At 41.6% G+C, this 16,166-nt stretch overlaps 1 protein-coding gene across 1 annotated transcript; it reads left to right on the forward strand.

Annotated features, from left to right (window-relative positions):
- Positions 1 to 4,622: 4,622 nt before the first annotated feature.
- Positions 4,623 to 5,192, forward strand: LOC138909613 (uncharacterized). Its single transcript, XM_070200820.1, has 2 exons — positions 4,623 to 4,959; positions 5,056 to 5,192. The coding sequence occupies exons 1-2, from the start codon at positions 4,623 to 4,625 to the stop codon at positions 5,190 to 5,192; spliced, it is 474 nt and encodes a 157-aa protein (XP_070056921.1).
- The last annotated feature ends 10,974 nt before the right edge of the window (positions 5,193 to 16,166 follow it).

Raw genomic sequence — 16,166 nt, forward strand, 5'->3', positions numbered from 1 at the left:
CCAACTTTCGGCAAAGCAACACAAATCAACTTACGGACCTCCGAATTTGATTTCGGGCACACGCCCAAGTCCAAAATCACAATACGAACCTATCGAAGCTATCGAACCACCGCTACCGGGTAGTTTTCATAGAAGTCAAATCTCGGTCAATATTTTCAACTTAAGATTCTAAAGTGAGAATCACCGATCTAAATTCATTTTGAATCATCTGAAAATCGAATCCGACCAAGCATGAAAGTAATTATATATACAATATGAATTCATTCAAGACCCTGGACCACTGAAAATGGATTGCTAAAGCTCAAAACGACCAGTCGGGTCATTACAAACTTCAACTTTAATTAATTGCTTCAGGATAAACTCGATGATGAATGTGTTTCCATGAAATGAAAAACTTCAGATTCTAATGTATGAAATAGGCTAACAATGAAAGAGATGGCACGAACTAGCAACTACATCTAAATGTATGAGAATAACCCGACAACAAAAGGACATCATGTCACAACAATTTTAATTAAGAGTAACTCAACAATAAAAGAAGTCACGTAATAATAAAAGAGGTAACAACTCCAAATAAAGTATATAAAAGTAAACTTGAAGTCACATAAAGATGTAACGATCCGTCCGGTCATTTCGGGAGTTATAGCCTTGTTTTTCCCATTTCTACTTCTTTTTTTGTTATTCAGCTATATTATGTCATATCGGGTTAGTTGGTTTGGGACCGGAGTGGTTTCAGAGTGAATTGAGATACTTAGTCTCTTAAGTAGAAACTTAAGTTGGAAAAGTCAACTGAATGCTGACCTATATGTAAACGATCTCGGATTTGAATTCTGATGGTTCCGTTAGCTCCGTTAGGTGATTTTGGACTTAGAAGTGCGTCCGAAATATTATTTGGAGGTCCGTGGTAGAATTAGGCTTGAATTAGCAAAATTCAAAATTTGGCGATTTCGGTTGGCAGTGGAAAATTTGATATCGGGGTTGGAATGGAATTCTGAAAGTTGTAGTAGGTTTGTAGTGTCATTTGTGATGTGTGTGCAAAATTTGAGGTCATTCGGACGTGGTTTGGTTGGTTTCAGCATCGGTTGCCATATTTGGAAAATTAGAAGTTCTTAGGCTTGAATCCGAGGGTAATTTGATGATTTGATGTTGTTTTGAGTGATTCAAAGGTACGACTAAGTTGGTATATTGATATATGACTTGTTGGCATTTTTGGTTGAGGTTCTGAGGGCCTCGGGGTGATTCTGGGTGGTTAACGGATTTGTTGAAGTTGGAAAATGCAGTTAGAGCTGCTGCTACTGCTATTTTCGCACCTGCGAAAAAAAGCATCGCAGGTACGAGGCCTCTAGTGCGCGTGGGGAGTGCACAAGAGCAGGCAACACTGAGCTAGGCAATATGTGCAGGTTCGAGTTGGAGATGCATCTGCGAGCCCGCAGGTGCGAAACCTAGGGCGCAGATACGGAGAAGGGAAATGTTGGGCAGGCTTCGCAGAAACGGAGCAAATGCACAGGTCACCTTCGCAGGTGCGATGGGCTTTCTGCAGATGTGTAGTCTGGGCATGTAAGTGTGTTGTGCAGGTACGGCTCCTTGGACCGCAGGTGCGGTCACGCATGTGCGACAAAATGGCCGCAGGTGCGAGGAGCCTGGGCAGAGGGTACATATTGCACACTTCGCAAATGTTGGTGCATTTTTCACCATTTTTATTCGGTGTTTGGAGCTTTTTGGGAGAGATTTGAAGAGGGAATCAAGGGGTTTTGTTAGGGTAAGTTACTTGAGCCCTAATACTTGTATATATGGTGATTTTTCGTTGTTTAATCATTATAATTAGTGAAAATGAGGGGTTAGGGCTTGGAATTTTTGGAGAGTAATTTAAGGATTTGAAGGACCAAACGATGTCGGATTTTGATTAATTTGGTATGGTTAGACTCGTGAGTGAATGAGCTTTCTAGTTTTGTAAATTTTGTCGGATTTTGAGACGTGGGCCTAGGGGCCGGATTTGAGCTAATTTCGGGTTTTGGTCTAATTTTGTAGCTGTTCTTGTGGAATTCATTCCATTAGCGCGTATTGATGGTATTGTACTAATTGTGAATAGATTTGGAGCATTTGGTGGCCGAGTACAGAGGCAAGAGCATTGCGGGGTAGATATTTGACCGGTTTTAGGTAAGTAACGATTGTAAATCTAGTCATGAGGGTACGAAACCCCGGATTTTGTATCATTCTACCATTTTTAGTGACGCACATGCTAGGTGACGGGCGTGTGGGCGTGTGGGCGTGCACTGTTGGGGATTGTGACTTGGTCCGTCCCGTAGCAACTATAAAGTTGCATATTTTGTTGAAACTATATGATACTTATATGTTTTAGAAAGAGTTTCTATAAATTGGGTTGAATGCCATGTTCGGGCCTTGCGCTAGTGCTGTTTGGACACTTAGGGGCTTTTTCTTACTATCCTCTCATTATTTTCGATTGAAAATCCATACTCAGTCATGTTTATACTTGTTTACCGCGTAACTCAGTTTTATGACTCTATTTTGATGCATATAAATGTTTTGGGCCGAATGCCCTATTTTACTTAAATGCCCGAGTGGCTTGAGAGTTTTATGATTGAGTGTGGCCGAGGGCCTGATTTGTGAAGATGAGTGTGGATCGGGGCTACCCGCCTGCAGCATACTTTATTACTATAGCACATGAGTTGTTCATGTAGCACCTGAGTTGTCTGTGCAGATTATAGCGCTTGGGCTGAAGGAGACCTCCAGATTCTGTACACACCCCCAGTGAGCGCAGGTACCTACTGAGTGCGAGTGCTGAGTACCGAGTGCTGAGTGACTGGGAGGCATGAGTGATTGTGAGGTATGCCCGAGTGGCAAGAGTGATTGTGAGGCATGCCCGAGTGGCACGAGTAATTGTGAGGCATGCCCGAGTGGCACGAGTGACTGTGAGGTTTGCCCGAGGGGCCGTTTATGAGTGATGTTTTGCCCGAGGGTCTGTTTATGATTTCACCATTTTTGTTCACCTTTGCATTTTTCCTCTAATTGAAAACTTTTGAAAAATATCTTTAAATGATTTTTACTGGAACTGTGTTTAAACGAGATGTTTCGATTCAAATCTTGATTTTAAAAGCATGTGGTATTTTACTGAGTTTTCCTGATATGAATGTTGTATGCTTTATTGCTCGTCACTACTGCTCAGTCTGTATTTATTATTGTTACTTATTGATTTGGCGTACTCACATTACTCCCTGCACCTTGTGTGCAGATTCAGGTGTAGCTGGACACGGTAGCGGTTATTGATTGTTCTGGTTGCAGATTTTCTTGGAGATAGAAATGTAGTTGTTTGGCAATCGCATGCCCTGCTCTTCTCCCTATTATCTTCCTCTAGTTGTATTTAGCTATTTTCCAGGTTGAGTTATCCTTGGTATTGTTAGACAGATTGTAGTAGATGCTCATGACTAGTGACACCACGATGTCGGGCTTTTCCTTCCGCATTTTTATTTTGATTTGAACTCCTTTACGAAGGTTTTTGATGTTAAATAATATTGAAATTATATTTGAAATGAAAACATCGGTTTGTTTTGGAAATGAGTCGGCTTGCCTAGTTCCATGATAGGCGCCATCACGACAAGGGTTAGTTTGGGTCGTGAGAGATTGGTATCAGAGCCTAGGTTACATAGGTCTCATGAGTCATGAGCGGGTTTAGTAGAATCTTGCGGATCGGTACGGAGACGTCTGTACTTATCTTAGAGAGGCTGCAGAACCTTTAGGAAACTCCACATTCTTGAATTCTTGTTGTGCGAATCTGTTGATTCTAGTAACTAAACATCTACTGTTTCATTCTCTCACAGATGGTGAGGACTCGTACTATCGGTCAAGAGGGCCAGCCACCAGTACCACCAGCCAAGGCCGTGAGAGGCCAGGGTAGAGGCTGTGTTAGGGGCAGAGGTGCAGCCCGTACAGCAGCTGGGGCAGTACCTGCAGATCCACCGGTTGTCCCAGATCAGGACCAGGTTCCAGTTGTTGATTCACCAGCTCAGGCACCACCTGTGCCTATTGTAATTCCAGGCCTTCAGGAGGCCCTAGCTTAGATTCTGACAGCGTGTACCGGCCTTTCCCAGGCGGTCTCTATTTCGACGGCCGCAGCCACTTCTCAGGCCAGGGGAGGAACTCAGACTCCCGTCGCTCGCACACCCGAGCAGGTTATTCAAGGACTTCAGACACTTGAGGCACCACCAACCCATCCGGTTGTAGTTGCTCAGGATTATGTGGTTCCTACTATGCCTGAGGATGATCAGCATAGGTTGGAGAGGTTTGGGAGACTCCAGCCACCACCTTTCAATGGCACAGAGAGAAAGGATGCTTAGGACTTTTTGGACAGGTGTTAGAGGATACTCCGTACTGCTGGTATTTTGGAGTCTTATGGGGTCTCATTCACTACCTTTTAGTTTTCTGGGGCTGCACTCAGATGGTGCGAGTCTTACGAAAGGCGTAGGCCTGTTGGCGCAGCACCCCTTACTTGACAGCAGTTCTCCGTGGTCTTTTTGGAGAAGTTCGTGCCTCGATCCCGCAGAGAGGAGCTACGTAGACAGTTTGAGCGGCTTCGCCAGGGTGATATGTCTGTGATACAGTATGAGATGCGGTTCTCCGAGTTGGCCCGTCATGTGATCTGGTTGGTTTCCACGGACAGGGAGAGGATCATGAGGTTTATTGATGGTCTCACTTATCAGCTACAGTTGCTCATGACCAGAAAGAGGGTTTCGGGTGATACTTTTGATGAGGTTGTCGACATTGCTCGACAGATTGAGATGGTTCGTGGTCAGGAGAGGGTTGAGAGGGAGGCCAAGAGGCCTCGTGGTCAGGGTGGATTTAGCAGTGCTCCTTTTGGGGGTCAGCTCCAGCACGCTAGAGGTCGTCATTTCAGACAAGCTCAGTCAGCTCGACCATTTCACCGTGGTGCATCATCTGGCCATGGTTCTCACAGTTCTCATCAGGGCCACTCATCACTTAGTGCCCTTCCAGCTCAGAGTTCGTCCCGTGCTCCACCTGTTCAGGGCTCTTCCATGGCAGGTTCTTCTACCAGTTATCCCGGTGCTAGGGGTTCCCTTCAGTTTCCACCGCCAGCACCAGGCAGTTGTTTTGAGTGTGGGGAGCTTGGGTATATGTGGAGGCAGTGTCCTCGTCATCATGGAGGTCTATCTCAGTAGAGGAGTCAGCCTCCGACTACAACACCAGTTACCTCACCACCCGCCCAGTCAGCTCGGGGTGGAGGTCAGTCAGCTAGGGGACGCCCTATAGGGGGAGGCAGATCAGGGGGTGGTCAGGCCCGTTTCTATGCTCTCCCTGCCAGACCAGATGCTATTGCTTTAGATGCTGTGATTATAGGTATTGTCTCAGTTTGTCACAGAGATGCCTCAGTATTATTTGACCCTGGTTCCACGTATTCATATGCTTCCTCGTATTTCGCCCATTTTTTGGATATGCCCCGTGAGTCTCTAGTTTCTTCTGTTTATGTATCTACTCCTGTGGGCAATAATATTATTGTGGACCGCATATATCGGTCATGTGTGGTGACAATTGGGGGTCTGGAGACCCAAGTGGATCTTTTGATGCTCAGTATGGTCGACTTTGATGTGATATTAGGTATGGATTGGTTATCTCCATGTCATGCTATTCTAGATTGTCACGCTAAGATGGTGACGTTGACTATGTCAGGAATTCCGAGGGTTGAGTGGAGCAGTTATGTAGATTATGTACCAAGTAGGGTGATTTCATATTTGAAGGCTCATCACATGGTTGAGAAGGGTTGCCTATCTTATTTGGCTTTTGTGAGGGATGTTAGTGCAGACACTCCTGTCATTGATTCCGTTCCGGTGGTACGTGATTTTTTGGATGTGTTTCTTGCAGACCTGTCGGGCATGCCGCCTGACAGGGATATTAACTTTGGTATTGATTTTGTGTTGGGCACTCAGCCCATTTCTATTCCACCGTATCGTATGGCACCGGTGGAGTTGAAGGAATTGAAAGAACAGCTTCAGGAACTCCTTGATAAGGGGTTTATTTGGCCTAGTGTGTCACCTTGGGGTGCACCGGTTCTATTTGTGCATAAGGATGGTTCCATGAGAATATGTATTGATTACAGGCAGTTGAACAAGGTCACAGTCAAGAACAAGTATCATTTGCCTCGTATTGATGATTTATTCGACCAGCTTCAGGGAGCGAGGGTGTTCTCCAAGATTGATTTGAGGTCCGATTATCATCAGCTGAAGATTCGGGATTCAGATATACTTAAGATAGCTTTCAGGAACCGATATGGCCATTATGAGTTCTTGGTGATGTCTTTTGGGCTGACCAATGCCCCAGCAGCGTTCATGCATTTGATGAACAGTGTATTCCAGCCATATTTGGACTCATTCATCATTGTATTCATTGATGACATCCTGGTGCGCGTGTGGAGTGCGCAGGTGCAAGCAACCCTGGGCTAGGCAAGATGCGCAGGTTCGAGTTGGAGGTTGCATCTGCGAGCCCGCAGGTGCGAAACCTAGGGCGCAGATGCGGAGAAGGGAAATGCTGGGCCGGCTTCGTAGAAGTGGAGCAAACGCACAGGTGTGCCTTTGCAGGTGCGATGGGTTTGCCGCAGATGCGGAGTCTTGGCGCGTAAGTGTGTTGTGCAAGTGTGGCTCCTTAGACCGCAGGTGCGGTCGTGCGGGTGCGAGAAAATGGTTGCAGGTGCGAGGCGCCTGAGCAGAGGGTACATATTGGACACTTTGCGAATTTTGGTACATTCTTCACCATTTCTATTCGTTTTTGGAGCTTTGGGAGAGATTTGAAGAGGGAATCAAGGGGTTTCGTTGAGGTAAGTTACTTGAACCCTAATACTTGTATATATGGTGATTTTCCATTGTTTAATCATTGTAATTAGTGAAATGAGGGGTTAGGGCTTGGAATTTTGGGAGAGTAATTTAACGATTTGAAGGACCAAACGATGTCGGATTTTGATGCATTTGGTATGGTTAGACTCGTGAGTGAATGAGCTTTCTAGTTTTGTAAATTTTGTTGAATTTTGAGACGTGGGCCCGGGGGCCGGGTTTGAGCCAATTTCGGATTTTAGTCTAATTTTGTAGCTTTTCTTGTGGAATCCATTCCATTAGGACATATTGATAGTATTGTACTGATTGTGAATAGATTCGAAGCATTTGGAGGCCGAGTATAGAGGAAAGAGCATTGCAGGGTAGAGATTTGACCGGTTTGAGGTAAGTAACGATTGTAAATCTAGTTATGAGGGTACGAAACCCCGAATTTTGTATCATTCTACAATTTTTAGTGACGCACATGCTAGGTGACGGGCGTGTGGGCGTGCACTGTTGGGGATTGTGACTTGGTCCGTCCCGTAGCAACTGTAAAGTTGCATATTTTGTTGAAACTATATAATACTTATATGTTTTAGAAAGAGTTTCTGTAAATTGGGCTGAATGCCATGTTCGGGCCTTGCGCCAGTGCTGTTTGGACCCTTAGGGGCTTTTTCTTACCATCCTCTCATTGTTTTCGATTGAAAATCCATAGTCAGTCATATTTATACTTGTTTACCGCGTAACTCAGTTTTATGACTCTATTTTGATGCATATAAATATTTTTGGCCGAATGCCTTGTTTTACTGAAATGCCCGAGTGGCTTGAGAGGTTTATGACTGAGTGAGGTTAAGGGCCTGATTTGTGAAGATGAGTGTGGATCGGGGCTGCCCGCCTGCAGCGTACTTTATTACTATAGCATGTGAGTTGTCCGTACAGCACGTGAGTTATCCGTGCAGATTATAGCGCTTGGGCTGAAGGAGCCCCTCCGGAGTCTGTACACACCCCCAGTGAGCGCAGGTACCTACTGAGTGCGAGTGCCGAGTGTTGAGTGACTGAGAGGCATGAGTGATTGTGATGTATGCCCGAGTGGCAAGAGTGATTGTGAGGCATGCCCGAGTGGCACGAGTGACGGTGAGGTTTGCCCGAGGGGCCATTTATGAGTGATGTTTTGCCCGAGGGGCTGTTTATGATTTCACCAGTTTTGCTCACCTTTGCATTTTTCCTCTATTTGAAAACTGTTGAAAAATATCTTTAAATGATTTTTACTGGAACAGGGTTTAAACTAGATGTTTTGATTCAAATCTTGATTTTAAATGCATGTGGTATTTTACTGAGTTTTCCTGATATGAATTTTGTATGCTTTATTGCTCGTCACTACTGCTCAGCCTGTATTTATTGTTGTTACTTACTGAGTTGGCGTACTCACGTTACTCCCTGCACCTTGTGTGCAGATTCAGGTGTAGCTGGACACGGTAGCAGTTATTGATTGTTCTGGTTGCAAATTTTCTTGGAGATAGCAAGGTAGCTGTTTGGTGATCGCAGCCCCTACTCTTCTCCCTCTTATCTTCCTCTAGTTGTATTTAGCTATTTTCTAGGTTGAGTTAGCCTTTGTATTGTTTGGCAGATTATAGTAAATGCTCATGAGTAGTGACACCCCGATGTCGGGCTTTTCCTTCCGCACTTTTATTTTGATTTGAACTCCTTTACGAAGGTTTTTATGTTAAATAACATTGAAATTAACTTTGAAATGAAAACATCGGTTTGTTTTGGAAATGAGTTAGCTTGCCTAGTTCCACGATAGGCGGCATCACGACAGGGGTTAGTTTGGGTCGTGACAAAAGAAGTCACTCGCGTACACGACTTTGACATAACACAAATAGCACAAACAACTCAAATCCTAAGGGGTAGTTCCCCCACACAAAGTTAGGAAAGATACTTACCTTAAAGAAGCCAAATCAATACTTTGAAATGACCTTCTCATGTGAAACAAACCTCCGGACAACTCAAATCTAGCCAAAATAACTCAATATCATAAATAAAATCCATAGGAAACAATTCCAGATAATAAAGCTTCGATCTTTAATGAAAACTAAAAAGTCAACCCAAAAGGTCAAGCCCGGGCTTGCACCTTGGACCTCGACAAAACTCACAAAATCCGAACACCCTGTCCGATACGAGTCCAACCATACCAAAACTATCCAATTTCGACATCAAATCGACCTTCAAATTCCCATTTTAAATTTTTGAAAGATTTTACAAAAATCCTCAAATTCTCCAATTCAAATCAGTAATTTAATGATAAAAACAAAGATATAATCTTGAAATATAATCAAATCCGAGTAAAGAATACTTATCCCAATCCAAAGTGTGAAATTTTCCCCAACATCGCTCTAATCCGAGCTCTCTAACTCAAAAAGTGATAAAAATATCATAAACCTCGAATTAGAGTACTTTATATTCTTCCTAGTGATTAACTAATCGCGATCGTAGCATTACCTTCGCGATGGCGGAGACAAAAAAATAATAGCTGACCAGCGTTCTTCACGAAAGCGTACAAGACGTCGTGAACACGACACATAGCCTCCAGCTCACTATGCGAACGTGGTGTTATTCACACGATCACGAACAACAAAGGCCCGATGCCCCTTCCAGCTTCACTTATATGCGATAGCATACCTCAGATCACGAACGCGATTGCATAAGTCCCTCAAGCTTCGCGAACACAGTCGCCTCTTCGTGACCGTGAAGAACAAAATAGCTAAGTCCAGCATAACACAATGCGAACGCGGAAGAACAGGCACGAACATGATTAAGAAAACACCAGATGACAGAACAACTATCCAAAAATGGGAGGAAATGGCCCGTAGCCCATCCGAAACACACCCGAGGCCCTTTGGACCCCATCGGAACATACCAACAAGTTCCATAACATAACGTAGACCTGCTCGAGGCATCAAATCACATCAAACAATATCAAAACTACGAATCACACCTCAAATAGAACTTTATGAACTTTCAACTTCTACATCTCGCGCTGAATCATATCAAATCATCCCAGAATGACGTCAAATGTTGCATGCAAGACCCAAATGATACAACAAAGATATTCCAACTCCTGAAATTGCAATCCGTACCCGATAACAAAAAAGTCAACTCCCGGTCAAATCTCTCAACCTTTCAAATCTTTAACTTTCTAACTTTCGCCAAAATGCATCACATCAACCTGCAAACCTTCAAATCCAAATTCGGGCATATGCCTAAGTCCAAAATTACCATACGAAGATATTGGAATCATTAAAATACCATTTTGGAGTTGTCTGCACAATAGATAAACTCCGGTCAACTCTTTCCACTTAAGCTTCTAAAACAAGAATCATTCTTCAAAACCAATCCTGAATCATCTGAAAACCGAACCCGGCCACACACGCAAGTTATGGTACACAGTACAAAGTTGCTTGATACCTTAATCTAACGAACAAAATGCTAATTCTCAAAATGATCAGTCGGGTCGTTACAGCTAATCAACTTATCCATAAACATTCCCCTAAAGGGTATTTTGAATAGTGCACGGCCGCAAACCACGTAACCGCTAGGTGTGTGCATTGTGTGAAATTTTCAGAAATGGAGGAAGTGAAATGCAATGACAATTTATATAATGCAATAAGAATAGATAGACAATTCATATAAGAAAGTGTATCACATAAACGCACTTCAAATAAGCATCATAAACAATCACAAACACACAAATCAAGTTTATTATTAACCTAAGTTTGTTATGGTTTAGAACCTAGTATCCCCAGCAGAGTCGTCAAGCTGTTGTACCCCATTTAAATACAGTTCAGATTAGATCATAACCTATTGAAAATACCAAGGTTATTAATTTTAAGAGAGTTTTCGTAGGCGACCCCAAAAAATTGCTTGGTTTTCTTGATGTCCAATGTAATCTAAGGCTCCATAGTAATAACTCCATACTAGTGGGATGCGAGGCGAGTCTTGCATTAAGACTCATATTACTTTTGTGGTGCAAGAACTAGGGTCGCATCAAGGTCTGCTATCTCCAACCTCTACTTTGCAACCTCGAATGACCGTCAAACTCCGAAATGAGCACGACGACGCTTCTATTATAGTTAAACAAAACCAATAGAGGCTGAGAAAACGAGCCCTTAGAGTGTGGTTCTAATGAGTAAAAATGAGAGAAAAATGGCGAGGAAAAAAGTATAAAAGCGATGGCTCCAAAGGTGCTGAAAATAGCCACAAAGCTGGTATTTATAGGTGTAAAATTAGGATTCTTGGTTCCTTTGAGCGGGAATTTGAAATTTGGATTTAAAAGAAGTCAAATGGATCAGTTTGAATTTTAATGTTGAAACTTTTTTGGATGGATTCGATCTTCACATGATTTTTCAGTGATATGCCTCAGGTTACACCCGAAATGGTTAGATTTTCTCTGTCACATAGGGATTTGAAGGTCAAAGCTTGGCTAAAAATGAAGGAAAGTGCCAAGAGAGAGTTCTGCCATGGCAGATAATGAAAGAGATGAAGGAGAGGGGAAGGGGGAGCGTTTGATGAGAATAAAGAGAGGAAATTAGGGTTAGAAAATATCATGATGGAAAGGATGTGGATTGTTGGATCAAAAATTATGTATGGCTGAGATTAGGCTTAGGATAAAACAAGATAATAAAAACAAAGAAAATACATGGAATTCTCTAGAACATTAATCTTGGACATTCAAATGAACGGATCAGACTGAGCCACGAGCCGGATGTAGGGTCAAAGTGTGAAAGGATAAGGAAGGCGTGTGTTGGGCGTATGTTGGTCATGCGTTTTGGGCCGTTGGCGCCTATGTGGTGCTGACGTGGGGGCTTATGTGGATATGACATGGTAGAAAGAGTAGATTTGGTGGGCTAGCAGGTATGGGCCTCCGATTTGAACTATTTTGGTGGGCCTGTGAGGGCTTAAGGGAATTTGGGGGCTAGGGATTACATTGAGTTTTAGGTGACTAGATTTTGGACAACCCACTTCTTTCTTCAAATTTTCTTTGGGCTTCTAATTCTTATTACATCTCTTAATCAATCACATTAGCATATATTAATATTAAATAATTTTATTTATTTGATGCGTCTTATCAAAACATAAGATTTTTTAGCATTTAATTTTGTAAAATAACTATTACATTGATTGTGAAATAAAGAGTAATTAAAATAAATACTACTATTTGATTAAATGAAGGAAAGTGATACACTTTTCGCAAAAGACGATAAGAATGATATTAAAATAAAATTAATAATAATAATAATAATAATAATAATAATAGTAATATCTAATGATAATAATAATAGATAGATATAATAACATTAATACTAATAATGATACTAATTAGGTCTATTTTGTGATAACAACTATAAAATAATTATTCTTAAATTATTAGTAACATTAGAAGCTTAAAGAAATAGTTTGGAAGAAAGGAGGGACAAAATTGGATATCAACATGGGTAAGTAGTTTTAATCAATTCCTAACTATATTCCATGATTATATATGAGATGTAACATCAAATTTATGAGAATCAAAGAGAAATTTTATGGATTTTTGTCTAAGTTCCGAAAAACGAAATTTGGGTTTTGAGAGTCGTTTTAGACTCGGATTTGAAAACAAAATACATATATAGACTCGTGGGATTATGATTAGTCAGAATATACCCTTGGACCCGGATTTTGACCGGGCAAGCCCGGGGTTGACGTTTATTTACTTTCGGGGAATTGTGTAAAGATTATAACTTTATCTATCATAATTAGTTTCTCTTGCATTGTTTGATGTTATAAAATCATTTTTGGTTAGATGTGAGCCGCGCGGAGGCGAACTTTAGGGGAAAAGCTATTTTTTAGGGTTGATTTGAGCTAATTGAGGTAAGTCTCTTGCCTAACTTTGTGTGGGAAAACTACACTTTAAGATTTAGCTTTATTGTGTTGCTTGAATTATGTGGAAGACGTGTACACGAGGTGACGAGTGTGTACATGGGCTTATATGTGGTATTTTGACCAGTTTAGACTTTTAGACTTCGTTCGTGCATTTAATTAAAATCGCCATAACATGTTATATCTTTCATTATTAAATTTACTCTCACATACTCTATTTGACGTTGTTAGTACATGTCCTATCTTTTATTGTTATATTTGCTCTTATATGCTTTAGTTGAAATTATTACCTCTCTTATTGTCTTATTAACTATTTTATTGTTGAATTACTCTTACTTAAAGATGTCATTTCATGGAATTTTCTTCTTGTTGGGTTACTGATGTTGAAGTTGGAAAAACTATTATCACATTGAGGTTGAAGTTGTTGATTGTTGAGATATCTTTCCTTGTTGGGTATTTCTCATTCATTTTGTTATTATTGGGATTCTTGTACACATTGTGATTGAGCCATGGGCTATATGTTGTGGCAACATTGGTATTGTTGATTTTGGCAAGTATTGTGGCATATGGGCACGTGTGGTACGAGTTGATTATTGTGTTATGATGTTGATACGCATGCAGTGGTATAAGGATAGGGGCTGATACGCATGCAGTGGTATAAGGATAGGGGTTGATACGCATGCGGTGAGATAAGGTGGGTTTTTGTCACGACCCAAATCTCAATATGTCGTGATGGTGCCTATCACATTACTAGGCAAACCGACAATCACAAAATAACTATGCATTTTAAATTAAAAGCATGATGTAATAAGTTTAACAGTGAAAATTTCATAAATAACTGATAAGAACAACTGAGACTCAACCACAAAATCCCAAAAATCTTGGTGTCACCGAGTACATGAGCTACTAAGTGTCAACATAATCTAAATCTCAAATACAACTATCTGGAAAATAGAACAGTACTGAATAAACAGAAAGGAAGGAGAGTCAAAGTCTGCGGGCGTCAAAGCAACTACCTCAATAGTCTCCGAGCAGATATTGCACAAAATTTAGCAACCGCTGTGTTCAGATAAACCTGGATCTGCACAGGAAGTACAGAGTTTAGTATGACTATAACTGACCCAATGTACTCAATAAGTAATAGGACTAACTATGGGCTGAAAGCAGTGACAAGCTCAGAAAGATACAGTCTGAATCCAGATAATGACAAGTACAGATATAACAGGAAAATGACAGTAGTAACTTACAGAAATTCCAAAATCAGTCTGTACACAGTGCAAAAATGTAGACATGCTTTCGAGTTCAACAATTTAAGCTCAACACTGATAAAATATGCCAAGTACAACTAGCATGAGGAATGTTACATCTCTATGACTACATGTCAAATGCAATGCATCACAATGATAGCCTTAGGTACTCACACTCTCAGAGTACTCAATCTGTTTGTCTCAACTCCCACTCACCACACACAATCACTCAGCATTGTACAGTACCTGCGCTCACTGCTGGTATGTAAGACTCCAGAGGGACGGATCCCGCCCAAGCACTAATATAAAGCCAATATAGCCTGCTGCGGCGTGCAGCCCGATCCCATAATAATAGATAAAGCCTATAATGCATGTTGCGGTGTGCAGCCCGATCCATAGTATATATATAAAGCCAATATGGGCTGATGCAGCATGCAGCCCGATCCACAATATCACTCACAGCATGGCTCTCAGGCCCCAACTCAATCATCAATCTCTCCAGTCTCACTGGCTCACATATCGTATACTACTCAGCCTAAACAATGATAGCATGATGTAACAGTAAATGATAACAGAGACTGAGATAGGATATGTAAATGAATGAATATGACTGAGTATATAATTACAATTTAAGCAAATAACTCAAACAGTAGATTTGACCTCAATTGGTCCCAACAGAATAGGCATATAGCCTAAACATGATTTCTAACATGGATCACAGCTCAATTACTCTAACACGTAGGAATTTCATGGATAAATACACAGAATAAACCAAGTCATAATTACTGTGGTGCACACCCACGCGCGCGTCACCTAGCATGTGCGTCACCTAAACACCAACCACATAACATGTATTTCAGGGATTCATATCCTCATTACCAAATTTAGAAGTGTTACCTACCTCAAAGGGCACAACTCAATGCTCCAACAAACCCTTGTCCCGTGAAACGGCCTCTAAACTACTCGAATCTAGTCACAAATAACTTAATACAATCAATACAAGCTATAGGAATCGATCCCATACGATAAAGCTAAGTTCTTTAACCAAATTCAAAAAGTCAACCCTGTACTCATGCCTCGAAACCCGAAAAAAATCACAAAATTCAAACATCCATTCAATAACGAGTTCAACCATACCAAAATCATCCAATTCCGGCCACAAATCGACCTTCAAATCCCAAAATCTCATTCTCTAATCCCTAGTCAAAAATCCCCCATATCTCACTTCAAAAACATATAATATCGGTGGAAAATTCAATAGGTATTCAATATTAAAGAATAAAAATGATCAAAAGTCACTTACCTCTTCTCTCTAGGTGAAAGCCTCTCCCAAAATCGCCACTAGTCGAGCTTGCAAATTCGTAAATGAGAGAAATCATGAAACCCTTCTATTTTATTCTTCTGCCAGTGATTCCGCACCTGCTTTCACTTAACCGCTTCTGCGGAAAGGTGGCCGCATCTGCGGCCTGAGACCTTCTAGCTAACTTCCGCTTTTGCGGTCAAACAAGCGGTTCTGGGCACGTGCACCTGTGTAACAACACCTGTTTCTGCGGAAACCCAAACCAATTTGCACTCCGCTTCTGCGCTCCACTTCCCGCGTCTGCTAGCTAGCAGACGCGGACAAATCTTCACATCTGCGCATCCCCCAGCCCCCATCATATTCTGCACCTACGATGGCATGACCACTTCTGCGATCTCGCACCTGCGACAAAATCCCCGCAGGTGCGATTGCACCTAACCTGCAATTCTTCAGCATTTCCTCAAGTCCAAACATCAATTCGATTTCAATCTGAATCACTCCCGAGGCCCCCGGAACCCCATCCAAACATACCAACAAATCCTAAAAAATATAAGAACTTAGTCAAAGACTCAAATCACGTCAAACAACATCGAAAATACGAATTGCACCCCAATTCAAGCCTAATGACCTATTAAAATTTCGATTTCTAAAACCAATGCGGAAACTCGCCAAATCAATTTCGATTAACCTCAAATTTTTCACACAAGTCATAAATGACACAACATGCCTATTCCAACTTTTGGAACAAAAATCTGAGCCCAGTATCAACAAAGTCAACTCTCGGTCAAACTTCTCAACTTTTCAACTTTCGCCAATTCAAGCCAAAACAACCTAGGACCTCCAAATCAAAATATGGAGATACTCATAAGTCCA

This window comes from Nicotiana tomentosiformis, chromosome 4 (assembly GCF_000390325.3).
Source record: "Nicotiana tomentosiformis chromosome 4, ASM39032v3, whole genome shotgun sequence".
NCBI lineage: Eukaryota > Viridiplantae > Streptophyta > Magnoliopsida > Solanales > Solanaceae > Nicotiana > Nicotiana tomentosiformis.